General features: G+C 43.8%; 1 protein-coding gene across 7 annotated transcripts in view; it reads left to right on the forward strand.

Moving 5' to 3' along the window:
- The window catches only part of SYTL3 (synaptotagmin like 3), a 94,340-nt gene that overhangs the window by 13,467 nt on the left and 61,447 nt on the right, over positions 1-19,426 (forward strand). For all 7 annotated transcript variants that reach the window (XM_053590416.1, XM_053590419.1, XM_053590415.1 and 4 more), the window contains one exon: positions 582-800. In XM_053590416.1, the coding sequence (XP_053446391.1) occupies positions 582-800 (219 nt within the window). The remainder of the gene's footprint in view (positions 1-581; positions 801-19,426) is intronic.

A 19,426-nucleotide genomic window follows, 5' to 3' on the forward strand; every position in this document is an offset into this window, starting at 1 on the left:
AACAATAACAACAACAACAAAAAGTAGGTAAGAGACATTTGATGAAAGAATGTTCTGGTTAATGACATCTTTGGGGGGTCTAATACAACGCCCCTTCGCACTATGGCTATTGCCTGGGGGACTGAGGGACAGGAAGTGGAATGACCACCCATCAAAAAGCCAGCAGCAATATCAAAGCACCAGCTGAGGATGGTATCGGGGACTTCTGCTAATCGGGGCGCATGTGCTGCGTATTTATAGATCTCTCCAGGCCTCACCTGTGTGGCTGCTGCCCTTGTCTGGGTCTTTTCCTTTTCTCTCCGCATTATTACAAGGCCATTCTAATAGTAAGCATGGAAGGGAGAGCCTGGGAGCTCACTCTTCCACACCAGGCTTACACTTTGCAGTTTATCCCACAGCAGCCCTGGGACGGAAGGTTTCAACGTCTCTGCCTCACAGCTGAGAACACCTCTGAGCCCAGCTCACATAGCCACGTGGGAACCCAGGCGCCTTCCCAGCCACCGCCATTCTGCTCAGCTTTTACCCCGTGTCCCAGCACTGCTGTTCATTTCTATCGTGTCTTATTTAACTCTGGGCCACAGGAAACTGCAAACGCAGCTGCAGCATCTGCGGTGGAAGGGGGCGAAGAGCATCAGCCAGGAGTGCACAGAGAAGTCCTGCGCCCGCTGCCAGAGGCTGCTGGGGCTTCTGCTGCACCGGGGCGCCGTGTGCCAGGGCTGCAGCCACCGCGTGTGCTCCGAGTGCCGCGTGTTCCTGAGGGGGACGCACGTCTGGAAGTGCACTGTGTGCTACGAGGACAGGTGAGCAGAGTCAATCAGGGAGCGTTTACAGACACCCAGTATGCTGCTCTTGAGAGGTGATTTCCATTCAAAAGTAAATGTCAGTATATTCGTTTTCTTAGAACTTAATTTGTCTCCTTCAGTAAAAGTGAAGTAAATGGTTAACAGGGAATATTAGAGTTATCCTTTTATTATTTATTTATTTATTTTTTGAGACAGAGTCTCACTCTGTTGCCCCAGACGAGAGTGCATCGTAGCTCACAGCAACCTCAAATCCACAGGAACTTCAAACTCTTGGGCTCTGTCTCAGCCTCCCTAGTAGCTGGGACTACAGGCACCCACCACAATGCCCAGCTTATTTTTCTACTTTTAGTAGAGACAGGGTCTCACTCTTGGTCCGTCTGGTCTCGAACTCCTGAGCTGATGTGATCCACCCTCCTCAGCCTCCCAGAGTGCTGGGATTACAGGCATGAACCAGCAGGCCTAGCCCTAGAATGATCCTTTCAAATAAGTTTAAGGAGGTAAGCTGATCTATATCGGATAGAGATGCTTAATCTTTTGGTAATGTGAGGTTTTCAAAAAAATTCCACAAGGCATTGATATTTTTGAACTTCCCATTTGGAAATGATAAAGAATGTATTTGGCTTGGACTCCCATTATTCTTAGCAAAAACGAATTGCTCAAAAACACAGGAATGTCTGTATGTGGGGTGGCGGGACGGACAGGACACCGCAGAACTTATGAGAAGGGGTGAACGTTAGGCTTACGTGAATTCTAGAAGAGTAACCAGAATCTGAGATTTGAAAACAGCTTCTAGAAACCACTGTGATGGGTGAGCGTCCAGGGACAAAGGTTGAGAGAGGCGCCTGTACAGGGCGGGTGTGGCCTGTGGGTGTTCTCCCCCGACCTCCGGAGGGCTGTCTTTGGTGCATCCTCTGACACTGATCTGCTCAGATGTCCTGGCCCTGTGGAAGGCTTGGTGTGTTTCAGGCATTCAGCCACAGGGAGGTGAAGTGGTTCAACCTGATTTCCTTGCTCTTGAAGGCATCCCTTCCATTCCTAGCAGCGTCATGCCAAGTCACACTGACTCAGTCCCTCACTGACCCTCCTCATCTCACATTTCTTTGGCTTGCTGAGGCCAATGTCCTTTAGACTTTTGCTCACTTAAGAACAAAAAAGAAGGGCGGCGCCTGTGGCTCAGTCGGTAAGGCGCCGGCCCCATATACCGAGGGTGGTGGGTTCAAACCCGGCCCCGGCCAAACTGCAACCAAAAAATAGCCGGGCGTTGTGGCAGGTGCCTGTAGTCCCAGCTACTCGGGAGGCTGAGGCAAGAGAATCGCTTAAGCCCAGGAGCTGGAGGTTGCTGTGAGCTGTGTGATGCCACAGCACTCTACCGAGGGCCATAAAGTGAGACTCTGTCTCTACAAAAAAAAAAAAAAGAAAAAAAAGAACAAAAAAGAATTACCACGAGCTGCCCTGGCCACGCTTGTGTTTATGTGGCCTGGGCTCTGGCGAGAGTAAACAACGATCCCAAATCATCTCTAGAAAGGTCCCCGATCTTCTTCCCGGGTAAGGGGTTAAATTCCTTAGCACTGTTTCTTCTTCTAAGAGTTAAGTATAAACTGACAATCAAAATAGGAGGACAGGAGCTGAGGCAGTCTCCGAGGAGGCTGCCAGTGTCAGAATCTCTGCCCTCATGGGCCTTGTGGCCCTGGCATTGTGACTTTACCCTCTAAGTATAGCAAGTGTGATTTCTAAAACCCCAGCTTCCTTATTTTGAAATAAAGATGTTTTTCAAAATACCTAGGGTAATTATGTAGCTGTGAATGAGTCAACACGGGAAGCCATGTGGGCAGGGGTTAGTCCGTGGTGACGTGGGCTCTCTCCCTGTCCTCACAGCCCTCTGCCCTGGGCCAGCTGCGTCCACTCTGCAATGCCTTCTGGGTTCAGGATCAAATCCAAGATGAGGCATGGTGAAACTTCAGACCCTAGGGGGCAGTGCCTGTGGCTCAGTGAGTAGGGCGCCGGCCCCAAATACTGAGGGTGGCGGGTTCAAACCCGGCCCCAGCCAAACTGCAACAACAAAAACAATAGCCGAGTGTTGTGGTGGGCACCTATAGTCCCAGCTACTTGGGAGGCTGAGGCAACAGAATCACCTAAGCCCAAGAGCTGGGGGTTGCTGTGAGCTGTGATGCCACAGCACTCTACCCAGGGCCATAAAGTGAGACTCTGTCTCTAAAGGAAAAAAAAAAAAGAAACTTCAGAGCCTTTGATGTTCATATCTTCTTCACGTACCGGGACCTGGGAGAGGTTTTTGACTCTGACCTTCTCCCCATTCTGCTTCTCCCTTGGCCGAGTGTCTTTCCTCAAGCAGTGGCTCAGCTGTGGGAACAGGAGGAAAATAGATTTTTACAATCTAGAAAGGGGAAGGTCCAGGGTAACAAAGAAAAACCCCAAACAAACCAACTTCCAGACTGCTGCGGAGAGAGAGGCTGTCAGGTGGCCGGCCCCGCTGGTGTTCAGGTCCCAGGAGACATTTAAGATAGAGCTTTATGACTTCAAGGCCTACCGAGTGTGGAGCAGCTAAGGCCCCGGGAGCTCAGGGCAGGGAGGGACGAGGGATGCTGAGCCGCTCGGGATCTTCTAGAGCAGGCGTCCTCAAACTGCGGCCCGCGGGCCACATGAAGCGGTGTGAATTGTATTTGTTCCCATTTTGTTTTTTACTTCAAAATAAGATATGTGCAGTGTGCATAGGAATTTGTTCATAGTTTTGTTTTCAAACTACAGTCCGGCCCTCCAGCGGTCTGAGGGACAGTGAATTGGCCCCCTGTTTAAAAAGTTTGAGGACACCTGCTCTAGAGCATCCGTGTTTGGAATATTCCTCTAATGTTGTATTTAAAGCTTAAAACAATTATATGGGGTGGCTACTACTCTGGTCCTCATTTAGCAATGAGAAATTGGAGGCTTAGAGACCTGAGATGGTTTACCCAAGGCCACATCAGTCAGAGTGAGGACTGCACCCCAGGCCTCCCTCTGTCTTGCCCTGGGAGGGCAGAATCTGAACAGCCACTCCAAAGAGTTTGCATCCAAGGCAGCAGGAATTGGCGTGTTTGCACGTGCTCTTTGCCAGAAGAAAACCATGCCCAGAATCCACCCTGGCTGTGCAGGCCAGCTCAGGGGGGCGGCAAATGAGGGTGAAGGGGCAGCAGGGAGTGAGACCTGAAGGGCAGAGCTGGTCGTGCTAGTAACAGAGAACAGGAGACAGCTGAAAAGGGATAAAGCCAGGGAAGAGGCAAAGAGGATTCTGAGGGCTTGGCGCTTGTGGCTCAAGAGGCTAAGGCGCCAGCCACATACACCTGAGCTGGCGGGTTCAAGTCTAGCCCGGGCCTGCCAAACAACAATAATGGCTGCAACAAAAAATAGCCAGGCATTGTGGCGGGCACCTGTAGTCCCAGCTACTTGGGAAGCGGGGGCACGAGACTCGCTTGAGCCCAGGAGTTGGAGGTAGCTGTGATGCCACAGCACTCTACCCAGGGCAACAGCTTGAGGCTCTGTCTCAAAAAAAAAAAAAAAAAAAAAAAGGATTCTGAGCCTGCTAGGTGAGTAGCTTTGCATGCTGAACTGGACCCTAGCATATCAGAAAACCAGAAGAGAAGCAATGCAAAGAACTCAGCAAACAAAGGTTAAGTCGGGAAGGACTTAGAAAAACCAGGTCTGTTGAAAGTTGCTTTCAGCAGCAAGGAGCCGGCCAGGAGAGGGTCTCTTGGGAGGAGAAAGAGAAGAACGTGAGAAGTACCAGCGTATCCTTGTTTCTGGTTGATATTTCTCCTGTTAGAATTTATTGACAATTTCTTTGGTGAAATGGCAGATGGTACCAACTATGCTGAGATATTAAGGATACAGTTTCCTGTAGAAAAAAAGATTGAACTTAGGCTTGAATTGATTTTTCCCTTAAAAATAATATACCATACAGGAGCATCAAATTCCACATATCTAATAGAAATCTGTTCATGTCTCTGAAGTAGATTACTGAAGAATCACTCTTGCTCAAGACTTTTCACCCTTTGAATTGTGATCTTCCTTCTCTTACTGTGTAATTGGCTACGACCGTAACAAATCATTGATTCCGCAGCTTCAGATGATCATGGGTACAACACCTGTGTTCCATCAGGAAACTTTTGCTGGCAGGGAAGTGCTTTAGATAAGTTCAAAACCCTTTGTAGAGAGGAGTCTATCAGTTTTCAAATATTTTAAAAATGACTAAAGCAGCAGAGCTTTTAAACAATAATTAGAACAGAGGTTCTTGACGGAAGGTTTTCAGCAGGTGGTACTGTTGATTCCAGGCACTTTCTTGGATTGGTCAAATGTTCTCATGCACTGTACCTGATGGCAATAAGCAGCAGCTCAAGTGGACTCAGTTGAAAGTTGATCTAGTCTAGACCTTGGAATTTCCAAAATCAGGTACACCGTTCTCAGGTCAAGTCTTGAATTATTGCTGCATTATTTCGTAATGGCTAAATGAGATTTTGGAATTTATTAAAGGGAGGTGGGCTGGGCAGTATGCTGCGGACCTGTAGTCCCAGCTACTCGAGAAATGGGAGGATTGCTTGAGCCCAGGAGTTTGAGGCCACCTTGGGCAACATAGTGAAATCCTGTCTCTAAAAATGAACAGGGAAGGTTTTTGGTTCAAATATATTTCAAATTAGGGTTTAGATGTAAGTAAGATACGGTTACAGGATGATGCATTATATTTTCCGAATTGTGTGAAATAATTTTTTTTTTGGGAGAGAGAGTCTCAGTATGTCGCCATGGGTAGAGTGCCATAGCATCACAGCTCACAGCAACCTCAAACTCTTGGGCTTAAGCGATTCTTTGCCTTAGTCTCCCAAGTAGCTGGGACTACAGGCACCTACCACAAAGCCTGGCTATTTTTTTTTTTTTTTGGTTGCAGTCGTCATTGTTGTTTAGCAGGCCTAGGCTGGGCTCGAACCCACCAGCTTCTGTGTATGTGGCCAGCACCCTACTCACTGAGCTACGGGTGTCGAGCCTGTGTGAAATAATTTTTATTGAAAATCAAGTGGACATGTAAAGAAGTTCTGTAATATATGCCTCCTGCTTAAAGCAAAACTTTCCAGAGTTCAGAAAATATAATCTTTCATATTTCAGATCAGCCCTGCTAGTAAGTTTGTAATCCCGCATTTTGATAAAATACCAAATCACCATTTTTATATTAGCAAAGGCAAATAGCTAATGTATGAGAATGAAAGAAGATTTAAAAAACTGAACGCCAGGTGTGGTAAAGGAGAGTTGGCAAGGTAAGATTTTAGCCTGGTGCCAAGATGAAAATGACATTTGTCTAAAGCCTGTCTTCTGTTTCAAAACTTGATTTTTCTTCTAAGCATGACTTGTTGACATTGCTGATAGAAATCACGTTCATGTGTTTCCTATGAAAAAGTAGATGCAGACAAGTTAAAATACGCTGAGTCAAATATTTCACATTAGTTGTGCATTTACAATTTTGTTTTAGCAGTTAGCCGCTAAAACTAATTTCCCATGGGAAAAGCCTTTTGTTTTTTGATCTATAGTATTTTCTTCTCTGTTCTGAATTAGCAATGGCATGTTTTGGTTTTCAAAACATAGCTTGGCTGTTTCACATAGTATATGGGCTCTGTTTTCTGTGGGAAGGGGGTAGATGAAAATTATGTATATTATGGAATCATAATATCCTTTTTATTCATGTGCCAAATGAGAGTAATGAGTATTAATATTCTTTGAAGCCTTGTAAATGTAGTAAAAATGTAGTAAAAAAAGTGGAGATTTATGAAATAGTTTTTGAAAAAGAAGTTTGTTTTGTGCCTGCTAAAGGGAATACTTCATAACAGTGCATCATTCTTCTTGGTAAAATTTAAATTTATTCTGCCATGGCAAGAGCTGCCTTTAAAATCTTTCGAGACTGGATAAGTTTTCTGTTTTGTTAAAGGCTCTTGTTGACACTCTCACGTTGTCACCTCACTCAGTTCAGCTGAAACGACGGCCCTCTAGGGAAGGTCGCCTCAGGAACAGTTTACCTGGGCTGGCAGTGGCATGGTGACCATGTGCTGGCCATGGTCAGCACTCTGGGCCATAATGTAGGCTGCAGGCAAGGTTACAGGCAGAGGGAGAGATGCCAGACAGGGTTGCCATTCCTCAAGAACATTAACAAGCCATGTTTTCATAGGATTTTCCACAACATTGCCCCCATGTCCATAGGTCAGACCAAAGCGTGTGCCAATGCCAGGTAGAAATCGTGTGATTTATGGATTTAGATGACTCCAATCGTGTACTATTTTATTAATGAAGGTATGTAAGAATCAACAGTAATACGCCTTTCTTTTTGTTGAAAGAAGCCTCTGGGTTTGTGCCCAACATTAAAGCGTAGCTTGGTCCGTTACTCTCCTCTGAAATCCCTTGTAGCTCTTTTTGGTGGAGATGGAATTAGATTTGGAGGGTATCTTTCTCAGGTTCAAATTACTTACTGGCTTTTAGAAATTAACAAAAATGCTCCTTTAAAAACAAAAGTATCAAGTCTGGCTGACCCTGCTGTGCACTCCACTACCCCTATGAACAGTGATTTTGTAACTGTGATAGTGAAGTCAGCTAATGAGAAACCCACTATTCCTTCTCCCTTTTAAAATTATATTGGTGTGTGTCACACTTTATGGGGGCAAGACATGATTGCAAGAGGGACTTTACCTAACAATTGCAATCAGTGTAACCTGGCTTATTGTACCCTCAATGAATCCCCAAAAATAAAAAAATAAAAAAGAATGTGAAAGGATAATTACAAACTGTTAAAAAACAGAAAAAAAAAATTATATTAAAGTGTTAACAAGGGAATGAAACGTTACCCTGAACAGAATTCCCCAAAGCCTGTCTAGTTTTTGCCCTGTCTGCAATGATTACTTTGTGTTCCATTTCAAAGGTGTTCTCAGACTCCCCAATCTAGGGGTGGTAAGTTTATGTTATGTTCCAGGTAACAGAATGCACAGGACATGCTGTGTAACATAACATCTTACCCGGTAAAGGCATCTGAGTTAATTGTACATCCTCCTGTCTAGCAACCAAGAACTTGACTCTTAGAAATGCTGACAGATACTAAGAGCTAGTATTTTGCAAACCTTCAGCATCCTATATTATCATAACAAAAACATTAATGTCATTTTTAACAACAGCAAAACTCAAACTAGACGTCAGGTATTTAAACAATATACCACTGCTCATAGCACAATAGGCAAAAGGTGGAAACAAGCCGATGTCCACCAACAGAAGACTGTAGAAACAAAATGATGGCCTGTACATGCAATAGAATGTTGTTCAGACATAAAAAAGAATGAAATTCTGCCACCTGCTACCACGTGGAGGAACCTTGAAGACATTATGCTAATGGAAATAAATCAGTCACAGGAAGACAAATATTGTATGATCCCATTCATCTGAGGCAACTAGAATAGGCAAATTAAAAAAAAACAAAACAGAAAATAGATTGGTATTGACCGGCGATAAGGGGAGGCAGAAATGGGCAGTTATGTTTAATGGGTATGAAGTTTCAATTTGGGAAAAAGTTCTGAAGACAGATGGTGGTGAGGCTTGCATTATAATGCGAATGTACCTAAGGCCACTGAAATGTACATTTAAAAATGGTTAATGTGGTAAATTTTGTTCCATATGTTTTACCACAATAAAAATTCCTGAAAAACGTTCAGACAAAGCCGTAAGTTCCTGTTCATCTTCCTTTTTAGCAAGGTTAGCTTTTGCTTCTCTCATGAGATTTTGTTCCTCTACGTTAATTAATAAAACATAAAGGATTGAAACTGGAACTATCACGTACCCTGAAACCAGCCTCTTGAGGCTGTACTCGTCTGTAATTTATTTCAGTTAATACAAGAACTGGGGATTAAGTTGTAAGTAATGTGCAAAACTGCTTCTGTATATTTGGTAACTTTATGATGTAAGTAAATTGGCTTATTCTCATATCACTGATCCTATTAATCATGCAGATGCAATTAAAAATCACCCAGAATTTCCCTTTAGAATGAGATTTGAAGAACTCATCTCTTTATGAGATGTGGTACACCTGTGAGACAGAGGGCTTATTTTTTGTTTTGTTAAAATATATGCTTGCTAATAAGGTTTTGGGAAGTATGCTGCTAGAGTCTTTTAAAATATATAATAAAGTCCATGATTTTCATACAGTCAAAATAAGATTTCTGAGATTTTTAGGTTCAAGAGACTGGGATGTGGTTCTGGGAAGAAAATAAATTCTAGACAATGAGGATTGGTCTTATGAAGTTTGCAGTGACTGTTGGACAATGGGGTTCATTTCCAGTGATTCTGGGAATAGCAGGAGATACTGGTGGTGTAGGGAGGTAAGAGACAGGCTTAAGATCAGACGTGGAACGTTCTTGGTCAAAGCCACAGGAGTATGTGGGCTGCAAGAGGCGGCGATTCTATTCAGAGAAAGATGGTCTCTGGCATGTGTGGAGCTAGGCCAGGGCAGAGGGCGAGTTCGGCAAAGGAAGTCAGAGATTAAGGAGCTTTCATTCTGTAACTCCTCGAATTGTAGAGTCCCTGAGTGATGACAGTCATCACGTTGCCTAGTGAATTAATAGAGAAAAGCAGTTGGGTTCAGCAGGAAGATGCTTGGAAACTTTTCAAAAGAGTGTGGAAGAGAATAGAAAAGTAATCTATGGGGGCGGCGCCTGTGGCTCAGCGGGTAGGGTGCTGGTCCCATATACTGAGGGTGGCGGGTTCAAACTCGACTCCAGCCAAAGTGCAACAAAAAAATAGCTGGATGTTGTGGCGGGCGCCGGTAGTCCCAGCTACTCGGGAGGCTGAGGCAAGGGAATTGTCTAAGCCCGGGAGTTGGAGGTTGCTGTGAGCTGTGATGCCACCGCACTCTACCGAGGGTGATAAAATGAGACTCTTATCTCTAAAAAAAATTTTTTTTTTGAAAAGAAAAGTAATCTATGGATGTATCATGGTTTGACAGAGAAAGGAAGGGCAGGCCTTTGGTGGCACGGGTGTTTGTACAATAAGATAGAGCTTGTCATTTTTGAAGAAAAGAAAGCTCTCAGCTCTGCTGAGAGCTATAGACATGCATTGGCTGCAGAAAACCTGTCACTAGCGTGTGGTTCTGGAGATCACAATCAAACTCGAGCAGTGCCTGTGACCCTTCAAGACAGTTTAACATCTGGTATAATTCTTGGTTTGATCCCAGTGTTTGCACCAAAAAGGTTTTAGAAATAATTTATTCATTTAGCTAATCATTTAGAAACCTCCATATTCTCATAATTGTTATTTTGTGCTATATAAAGTATCGCCTTTCATAATTATTTTTGTTACCTGCATTGTTTCCATAATTTTATCTATAACATTTATTAAAGCAACTCTCTTCATCATAACTGATTTGAGTACTCGTTGCCAATCTTTTGGGACCATCATTTCCCAATTTGCAAGTTCTTTTTTTTTTTAATTTGAGACAAAATCTTATTTGCACCCTTGGTAGAGTGCTGTGGTATCACATCTCATAGCAACCTCAGACTCTTGGGCTTAAGCTATTCTCTTGCCTCTGCCTCCCAAGTAGCTGGGACTACCGGGGCCCACCACAATGCCCAGCTATTTTTTTTTTTTTTTGTAGAGACAGAGTCTCACTTTATGGCCCTTGGTAGAGTGCCGTGGCCTCACACAGCTCACAGCAACCTCCAACTCCTGGGTTTAGGCGATTCTCTTGCCTCAGCCTCCCGAGCAGCTGGGACGACAGGCGCCCGCCACAACGCCCGGCTATTTTTTGATTGCAGTTTGGCCAGGACGGGGTTTGAACCCGCCACCCTCGGTATATGGGGCCGGCGCCTTACTGACAGCCACAGGCGCCGCCCAGCCCAGCTATTTTTTTAAGAGATGAGGTCTCAGGCTGGCTCAGGCTGGTCTCCAAATCATGAGCTCAGGCAATCCACCTGCCTCCTCCCAGAGTGCTAGGATTACAGGCATGAGCCAGCCGGCTGGGCCCCAGTTTGCAAGTTCTTTATTTTTATTCATGTTTTCAATTAACTGAAGTGCCTCCTTAGGAAATTTCTTCCCCAGAAGAGTGTGCAGGTGGTGTATTTTCCAAGCCATTGCATATTTGAGAGTGCTTTTCAGTGAGTTCCCTTTGCAAGTAATGACTTCATTAGGTTTTTAAATCCTGGTTTGTAACCTGTTAATCAATAAATTCAGGGGCAAAGTATGGTGGCCCATGTCTGTAATCCTAGCACTTTGTGGAGCTGAATCCTAGCACTTTGTGCTTGAGAGGAGAAGTTTGAGACCAGCCTGAGCAAGAGTGAGACCCTGTCTCCAAAACAGAAAAACTAGCCAGGCCTTGTGGTGGGTGTCTATAGTCCTAGCTGCTCAGAAGGCTGAGGCAGGAGAATCACTTGAGCCCAGGAGTTTGAGCTACAATGATGTCATTGCACTTAACCCAGCACAATAGAGCAAGACCCTATTTAAAAACAATTTTTTTTCAGGGGTGGCTCCTGTGGCTCAAAGGAGTAGGGCGCTGGCCCCATGTGCTAGAGGTGGTGGGTTCAAACCCAGCCCTGGCCAAAAACTGAAAAAAAAAAATTTTTTTTTTTTTTTTCAGAAATACAACCATCTTGCCTTTTGTAATTTAATATTACAGAGACATATGAGGCTTGTTTTATTTTTATTTTATGTGTCATCTGGTTTCTATATACTAGAATGCATTGTTTTTTCCTGCATCCTTATAATTAAAAGAATTTCTAATATGAGTCTGAGAATGAGTGTCCCCACATTGATTTTTATGGAACAAAGAACGTTCTTTTGATCTGCTTATTCTTGGTTTTGCTTGTTTTCTGTGTGTGGGTTTTTTTTTTTTTTTAACTCAGTAGTGTTTTCTTCTTTCAGGTAGGATTGTTCTGATTAATTTTTATGCCACTTGCCCTGGCTTCTTTGGGGATAACTTTTTTTTTATTAATTTTTTTATTAAATCATAGCTGTGTACATTGATATGATCATGGGGCATCATTCACTAGCTTCACAGACCGTTTGACACACTTTCATCACACTGGTTAACATAGCCTTCCTGGCATTCTCTCAGTTACTGTGCCAAGACACTTACATTCCACATTTACCAAGTTTCACATATACCCCTGTAAGATGCACCGCTGGTGTAATCCCACCAATCCCCTTCCCTCTACCCACCTCCCCCCGGGGATAACTTGTAATGTGCAGGTCGGCCTCATTTTCCATTTGTACGATCTTCTCCCTTAATATTAATGCTTTTTCTTTCACTTTAATGTACTGGGAAGAGTCTCTACTCAGTCTGCCTCAATGAGTCAACTTTCCAAACTCTCCAACTCTGCTTTTTACTGGCAGTGAAACAAAGTCCATTCTGCCCTGGCATTGCCAGTTTCCCGAACCTTCCTTTGTCCTAATCCCACCGTCTCTTCACGTCAGTCTGGTTTTTCCTTCTATCTTGCTGGGTTTTTTTAAGGAGGGGGGTGTTAGATGTTTTTGAAGACCACCCTCTTCCTGAAAGTCCCTCTGTTCCTGCAGCAATGCCCGTCTGTTACCCTCGCGCCCAGGCTCTGTGGACCCTGCAGTGGCATTTTGTCAGGAGGGCTTTGTGGTCTCCTAAGACAGCAGGGGCCACCTGGCTTTGCCCTCCTCAGGTCTGGAGGTCGGGGAGGCCAGGTCAGTGACAGCATCCGACCCAGCTTTTATTGTCGGGGCCTTAAACAAGGACAGCTCTGCCAGGCTGCAGTAGAATTTTCTCTTCCTTTCTCTAGAAGGAGAACTTTCTCTTTCTCTGTTGACTACTTATCTGATGTAACAAACCAAGAGTCACAAACCTGAGCCCAACAGACTGCAGACAGCCCCTGGGCCCTGTGTTTTGGCCCGCACAGTGTTTAACATTTTCGCCTTCAAATGGGGCCTGTGCTCGCTCAATCAGCACAGTGCCCCCATCTCCCTGACGTCTCCCACCCAGGCCTCTTCTCTCATTTAGCTTCTGCTTGCTCCCCAGGTTTGTGACCCCAGCCTGGCTTGGTTAGAGGACTTGGTGCACAGTCAACGTCTGTGCACACTACCCCAGGGCTGTACTGTTAATTCTCGGGGTGGCCCTGCGGGGGTGGGAATACGCATTCCTCCACCACACACATGTGTTCACCTGGGGGCTGCTGTGCTCACTGAATGTGACAGAGAGGTGCCTGCCTACCCCCAAGGTCAAGCCAAGGACAGTAATTCATGTTTTGCAAGAAGCATTGGTGGCAGCCTGATAAGATTGCTTTCTTATCTTCATCTTGACTCTGACTCTTCTTATAGTTACCTAGGATTTAATCACAACAATCAGTCTATTTTTCCTCCAAGAATGTTGAAATTAGATCAACTGAACTGATGGAAAAAACTATTTTGCTTTGTAATTAAAAACCATTTTAGATGCAAGACTAATTAAAGTTAAAAAAATTGAACGGTATGCATGCACAGTACAATATTAGCTGGGAGTTGCTAAGCAGTTGGACAAGCTGCCACAAAGAAATTAGGTGGATTTCAGTTTTGCAAAATTTCAGTTTAGCAGAATTCTGCTGTCTCGGGCTTCCTGCAGCTTGTGTGTCTGATGGGCTGTCTTGAGGCTTCGCGCTGTCAGTGTTCTGGCAGGAGAGCAGATCGGCACAGGAAAGTGCTTCTTTAGGCATTTGAGAAATCCTGGCTGTGTAGACCAATTTTCCTCCTCTTGTCAGTTGAATCGTGAAAATACATGAAGCAACTTGAGGCAACTTTTCCTGGTGCATGAAACATAGATGGAATAGCTTAACCACCTGCAGATGCACGTAATTGGTATATAAGATGCATTCCAACATGCCCGTCCGGCTCACGGCTTGGTGATAGTAATAAAATCATAATATCTTCTGTCAGGGTCCTCTATTCATCTTATTATTGGACTTTTCTGTGCTAGAATTTGCAAAGAGATTTTCAACTGTTATTTCTCTTTTGCTAATGATATGACAATGTGAGCAGAGTTCAGGGCATAAAAATGGATGTGGAAAGCCCCAGAAGTTTATTAAGAGCTGTTTATGTACCAGGTTCCTGGTGGCTGTAAACCCGGTGATCCCCATGTGGGGTGTTGTCAAAACCACAAGGGGGTTTCAGTCTAAACCCCAGGGGGTTTTAGGTACAGTTGCTCACTGTGCAAAGACCCAATTATTGAGACAGTGAGGATTGCCAAGGAAGAAAGGAAATTTTAATGTGTTGGAAGAATGGGAGGAGCTGCCTCAAATCTATTTCTCCAACTAATAGAGACCAGGGGCTTTTAAAGGAAGGGCCAGGTGCCTTGGGGAAGGTTGCAGTGCAACTGACAAGTTACGCTGCTGTGGGATGGTGACTCTGGGCGTCAGGACCTCAGCATCTCAGCGCCTTTGTCTTGCAGAAAATCCACCATCTAGGGGAAACAACTCAAAAGGTCAAGTAGTTAGTTAAGGGAGAGTATGATACAGGGGTCATTGAAATTTGTTCAGTGGAGGACTGGTTATAATCCCCCCTTTGTTTTAGTTAATTCCTCAATCTTGTGGAATCAGGACGTCAATATATCTGCCTGCTTCCTGTTGAAATGGGACATAGTTTGGCGTACAAGGAAGAATGACTATGTTGGGCTTGTAGCTGAAACTTTTCAATACTTGGTGCTGAGTTGCCAGCCTCTCCTCCCAAAGGTAGTAAAGTATATAAGAAGAAGTACCCATCCCGCTCTGGTCCCTGCCAGGAAATATTGGCCCAGCATTCTTCAGATAGAATCTCCATCCTAACATCCCCCTTATCATTTATGAAAACAGTTTTAAGTAGCTGATCCAGCATTATGATAGGTTACCTAAAGAGGCAATAGACTGAGAGAGCTTAACCAAAGAGTTGTCTTGCCAGGCAAAAGAAAAGCCCCAACAGACAAGCTAGGCATATAGGGTACATACGTGTTTTTAGATGTCCCCAGGAGTAGAGCTTGTGTCTCAGCTACTTCTCAGCAATAGCCACAGCCTATCCAGCTTTGCAATGTCTCTGCTTCCCAACACTGCTTCTATCCCGAAAGAGCTCCCCATCTGAACTGACAGGGGCTGATCAGTCAAATCCTGCAGACTAGTATATACTTGGTTTGAAAATCAGAATATAATTCCAGAACGAGGGACAGAGTCTGTAGGCAGCAAGGTGGCTGGACTTACGGTGGACGGCAGCTTCAGGGTCACATTAGGATCATCTAACAAAATAGCCAGGTATTTATTCATCGGGCCACTTACTGGTAGCCAAAGCCTCCCTTTTGCTGCAGGAGGGTTGATACATATGTATGAAGTGAACAGTCATGAGTTACCCAAGGGGGAAATTTTCATTTCCTGTAAAATATCATAAGTAGCCACCTCTACTCGCAGACAAGCGGGCCATCCTTTTGTTACCATATCCAGTTGTTCAGAAGACAAGGTATGGGTTGCTTATGATCCCCCAAAGTTTGCATCAATAGCTTGAGTCTAATTTTTGCCTTTATTGAATGAACAAATCCAAAGGCTTATTTACGTAAGTCCAGAGGCTCCAATGTGGGGGCAGTCATCAATTTTTTTTTTTTTTTTTTGAGATAGAGTCTCACTATGTCACCCTTGGTAGAGTGCTGTGGCATCACAGCTCACAGCAACCTCAAACTCTTGGGCTTAAAAGATTCTCTTGCCTTAGCCTCCCAAGTAGCTGGGATTACAGGTGCCCACCACAATGCCCGGCTATTTTTAAAAAAATTTTTTTTAATTATTAAATCATAGCTGTGTACATTAGTGCAATCCTGGGGCACCATACACTGGTTTTATATACCATTTGACATATTTTCATCACACTGGTTAACACAGCCTTCCTGGCATTTTCTTAGTTATTGTGTTAAGACATTTATATTCTACATTTAGTTTCACATGTACCCTTGTAACATGCACCGTAAGTGTAATCCCACCAATACCCCTCTCTCCACCCATACTCCCCCCTCCCCTCCCCTATTCTCAGGTTATAACTGGGTTATAGCTTTCATATGAAAGCCAGCTTATTTATTTATTTTTTATTGTAGTTGTCATTGTTGCCTAGCTGGCCCGGGCTAGGCTCAAACCCGCCAGCCCCAGTGTATGCGGCTGGCACCATAACCACTATGCTACAGGCGCCAAGCCCAGGCATCATTTTTAATAGTTAAGAAAGCCATGTGCATTACCTGGTCCAAGTAAATAGTTCTTTGTCTTCCTCTTTTAAGGCTTTGTAGAGGGGTTTTACTATTAGGCTGAAATTAGAAATCTAAATACAGCAAAACCCAGCCATATCCAAACATCCTTGTGAAGGTGCGTGGATGGTATGGACTGCTATTCAATTTCCGCCCTCTCGTCAATCTGGAAGGAGGTTCTGTATTTCAAGAGACAGTTCAAACCCCAAGTATTTGATAGAGAGAAATGAGAACTGAGCTTGTTTGAGAAGCTTTCAGTCCTTTGTTAGCCAGTACATTTAATACAGTTGTTTAATCCATGTTGCCTTGATCCAGCTTCAGTCTCACTGGCTCCCAGGTTCTCGTCTACATTCTGTAACATCACTCCCTCACCTAAAACTATTACTCTCAAAATTCTAGCCGGAATTTTTCCAAAGATTGGTAAGGGGTTTCCTTCCTTCCTTCCTTCCTCCCTCCCTCCCTCCCTCTTTCTCTCTTTTTTTCTTTCCCTGATGGACAGTCCAGCAGTACAGGCGTTTGGCTTTAGACTTAAGTCATCCATTCAGAAGCAAATGGAGCTTGGGATTCCTGGGCAAGAGGAATGCAAGAGAAAGCATCTTGTATTACTCAAAATCAGGTACGTTTTCAGATGAAGTGGCAAGGGGGCTACAAGGATTAGGTACCAGAGGAAGAACATCCTCCACCCTTTGGTTTATTGCCCTTAGATCTTGAACAAATGGATATTCCTGAGTTCTAGGTTTTTCTTTTTGACTGACAAAATGGGAGCATAAAGAGGTATGCCCAGCCTCTCTTCTCTCAACCCAGAAACTTGTTTTAAGGGTTGTTTTTTTTTGCTTGGGATTCCCTTGGCCAAGAGGGAGTCCATTCAGTCAGCAGGGGAGGTACCTAGGATTTTATTTTAGTTTATATTTCCCCCCCTTTGACCTGGATTTGTCAGAGGCAGAATCAATGGCCAAACTTTTATTTTGTCCCATTCTTGCCTGGGTGGTGCGGCTACTTGCCTGGTTCTATCCTGTCCCTCCATGGGACTCTGTGGCCAAGGGACGTAAAGTCAAAAGACTTAAAGTCAATGAAATGTTCTAGGCCAGATGGGAATGGAGGTGGACAGCCATTTATCAAACTTTAAAATCTTTTAAGCAACATAAGAGGGAAAAAAAATACCAAAAGCAAGCTTATAAAATTAACTTATCTATAAGCATCAGGCTATTGTTAAACTCTTAGGAATTCACCGTACAAAATATAAACATCTGTTAAAACCATTTGAGCTGGGCGGCGCCTGTGGCTCAGTGAGTAGGGCGCCGGCCCCATATGCCGAGGGTGGCGGGTTCAAACCCAGCCCCGGCCAAACTGCAACAAAAAAATAGCCGGGCGTTGTGGCGGGCGCCTGTAGTCCCAGCTGCTCGGGAGGCTGAGGCAAGAGAATCACGTAAGCCCAAGAGTTAGAGGTTGCTGTGAGCCGTGTGACGCCACGGCACTCTACCTGAGGGCTGTACAGTGAGACTCTGTCTCTACAAAAAAAAAAAAAAAAAAAACCATTTGAGCTAAGAGTTTAGAGAATCTTGTACCAGAACAAATGAACAAGCAGCATTCTAAAGCAAAAGGTCGTGAATCCTGCTTAGATCTGAAGATGACAGGAAAACGGAAGCTTGAGGTCGCTAAACATCCAAATTATCTAGGTTTTGTGGCTATTTGTTAAAGGGGTTAAAAGGCACAGAACACTTTGTCAAAATAGAATCACAAGTTATTGTAAAATAATAGCAATTTACTTAAGCAAGAGTGATAGGGGAGTTTAAAGGCAATATAGAAAAAGACCTTAACTTTTTGAAGTTCAGTTTTCCCAAGTCGTTAAAATCCTAATAAGAACAGCCTAGAAATTATTTTGATAAAATATAAAATCTTTGTTTCTTAGGTCAGTTACCAAAAGTAAAGAAAAACCTTCTTTGGTGCAATTGTTTTTCTTACGGGAAACCCATTTAAACTTAGAAATCAAACTTCATGAACAGAGTTCTGGAATTTATCAATCTTGAGAAGACTGTGTCCAGGGTCACAAGAGAATGTTCTGTTATAAAGGAAACAAGAAATTAGAAAACTAACACCTTGAGAAGGGAAATACACAAGTCTCAGTAACCTCAGGCGGGTTTTGGACCATGTTGAATAATTCAGACATACCAAGTAGTGAAGAGCAAACATTGTTTTTCAGACCTTTAAGGTAAACATTTCAGCATCAGACATTAAGAGCAGATTCAGAACTAGAAAGGGAAAAGCGTAGGAGCTGATGAAAATGCTGAAGGAGGGTTTATCATCTCGGGTCCTCTCCAGGGGAGGAAAAGCTGAAAACAGCAAGACACAGGAAAAGCTCAACTTCTGAGATACAGATCTGAGAAGTTTAAAAAGAATCAGATTATTGGCCAGGTGCAGTGACTCATGCCTTGAATGAACAGAATCTAGCACTCTGGGAGGTAGGGGCAGGTGGATTGCTTGAGCTCAGGAGTTTGAGACCAGCCTGAGCAAAAATTGAGACCTCTGGCTCAGCGCTCATAGCACAGTGAGTAGGACACTGGCCACATGCTCTGAGGCTGAGGCTGGCGGGTTCGAGCCAGGCCCGGGCCTGCTAAACAACAGTGACAACTGCAACCAAAAAATAGCTGGGTGTTGTGGCGGGTGCCTATAGTCCCAGCTACTTGGGAGGCTGAGGCAAGAGAATTGCCCAAGAGTTTGAGGTTGCTGTGAGCTGTGATGCCACAGCACTCTACTGAGGGTGACATAGTGATACTCTGTCTAAAAAAAAACAAACAGGGAGACCTTGTCTCTACTAAAAATAGGAAAAAACAATTACCTGGCCATTGTGGTAGGTGCCTGTAGTCCCAGCTACTTGGGAAGTTGAGCAGGACGATTGCTTGACCCCAAGAGGGCTCAAGCCCAAGGTTGCTGTGAGCTATGATGATGCCACAGCACTCAACCCCGGGGCCACAGAGTTAGACTCTATCTAAAAAAAAAAAAAAGCAAATTATAGAAAACCTTGCAATTTCATTACATTTATCTCATTTACATTTACCTAAATTATTTTAGCAATCAACCATTTTGATAGTCTGTGATTATTAGATATACAACTAGAGTAATTGTGCCCTCAACAAAGTTGCTTAATGTCTAAACAAATTTAATATCTAAACATATTTTCATAAACAAAATTGGGAGAAATAAAAGGAAAAGAATTTTAAAGTACAGACCAAGAAACAATCACAAAGTATAGTTTTAACTATTACTTTTAAACTTTAAAATCCTTCCAAAATAACAAATGTAATTATTCTAGTAAGACTTGCTATTCTAAACAATATGACATCTTTAAATTCAATAAATAACAGCAGAAGTTTTAGAATACATCCTGCTTAAA

The sequence above is a fragment of the Nycticebus coucang genome, chromosome 5 (assembly GCF_027406575.1).
Source record: "Nycticebus coucang isolate mNycCou1 chromosome 5, mNycCou1.pri, whole genome shotgun sequence".
Classification (NCBI taxonomy): Eukaryota; Metazoa; Chordata; class Mammalia; order Primates; family Lorisidae; genus Nycticebus; species Nycticebus coucang.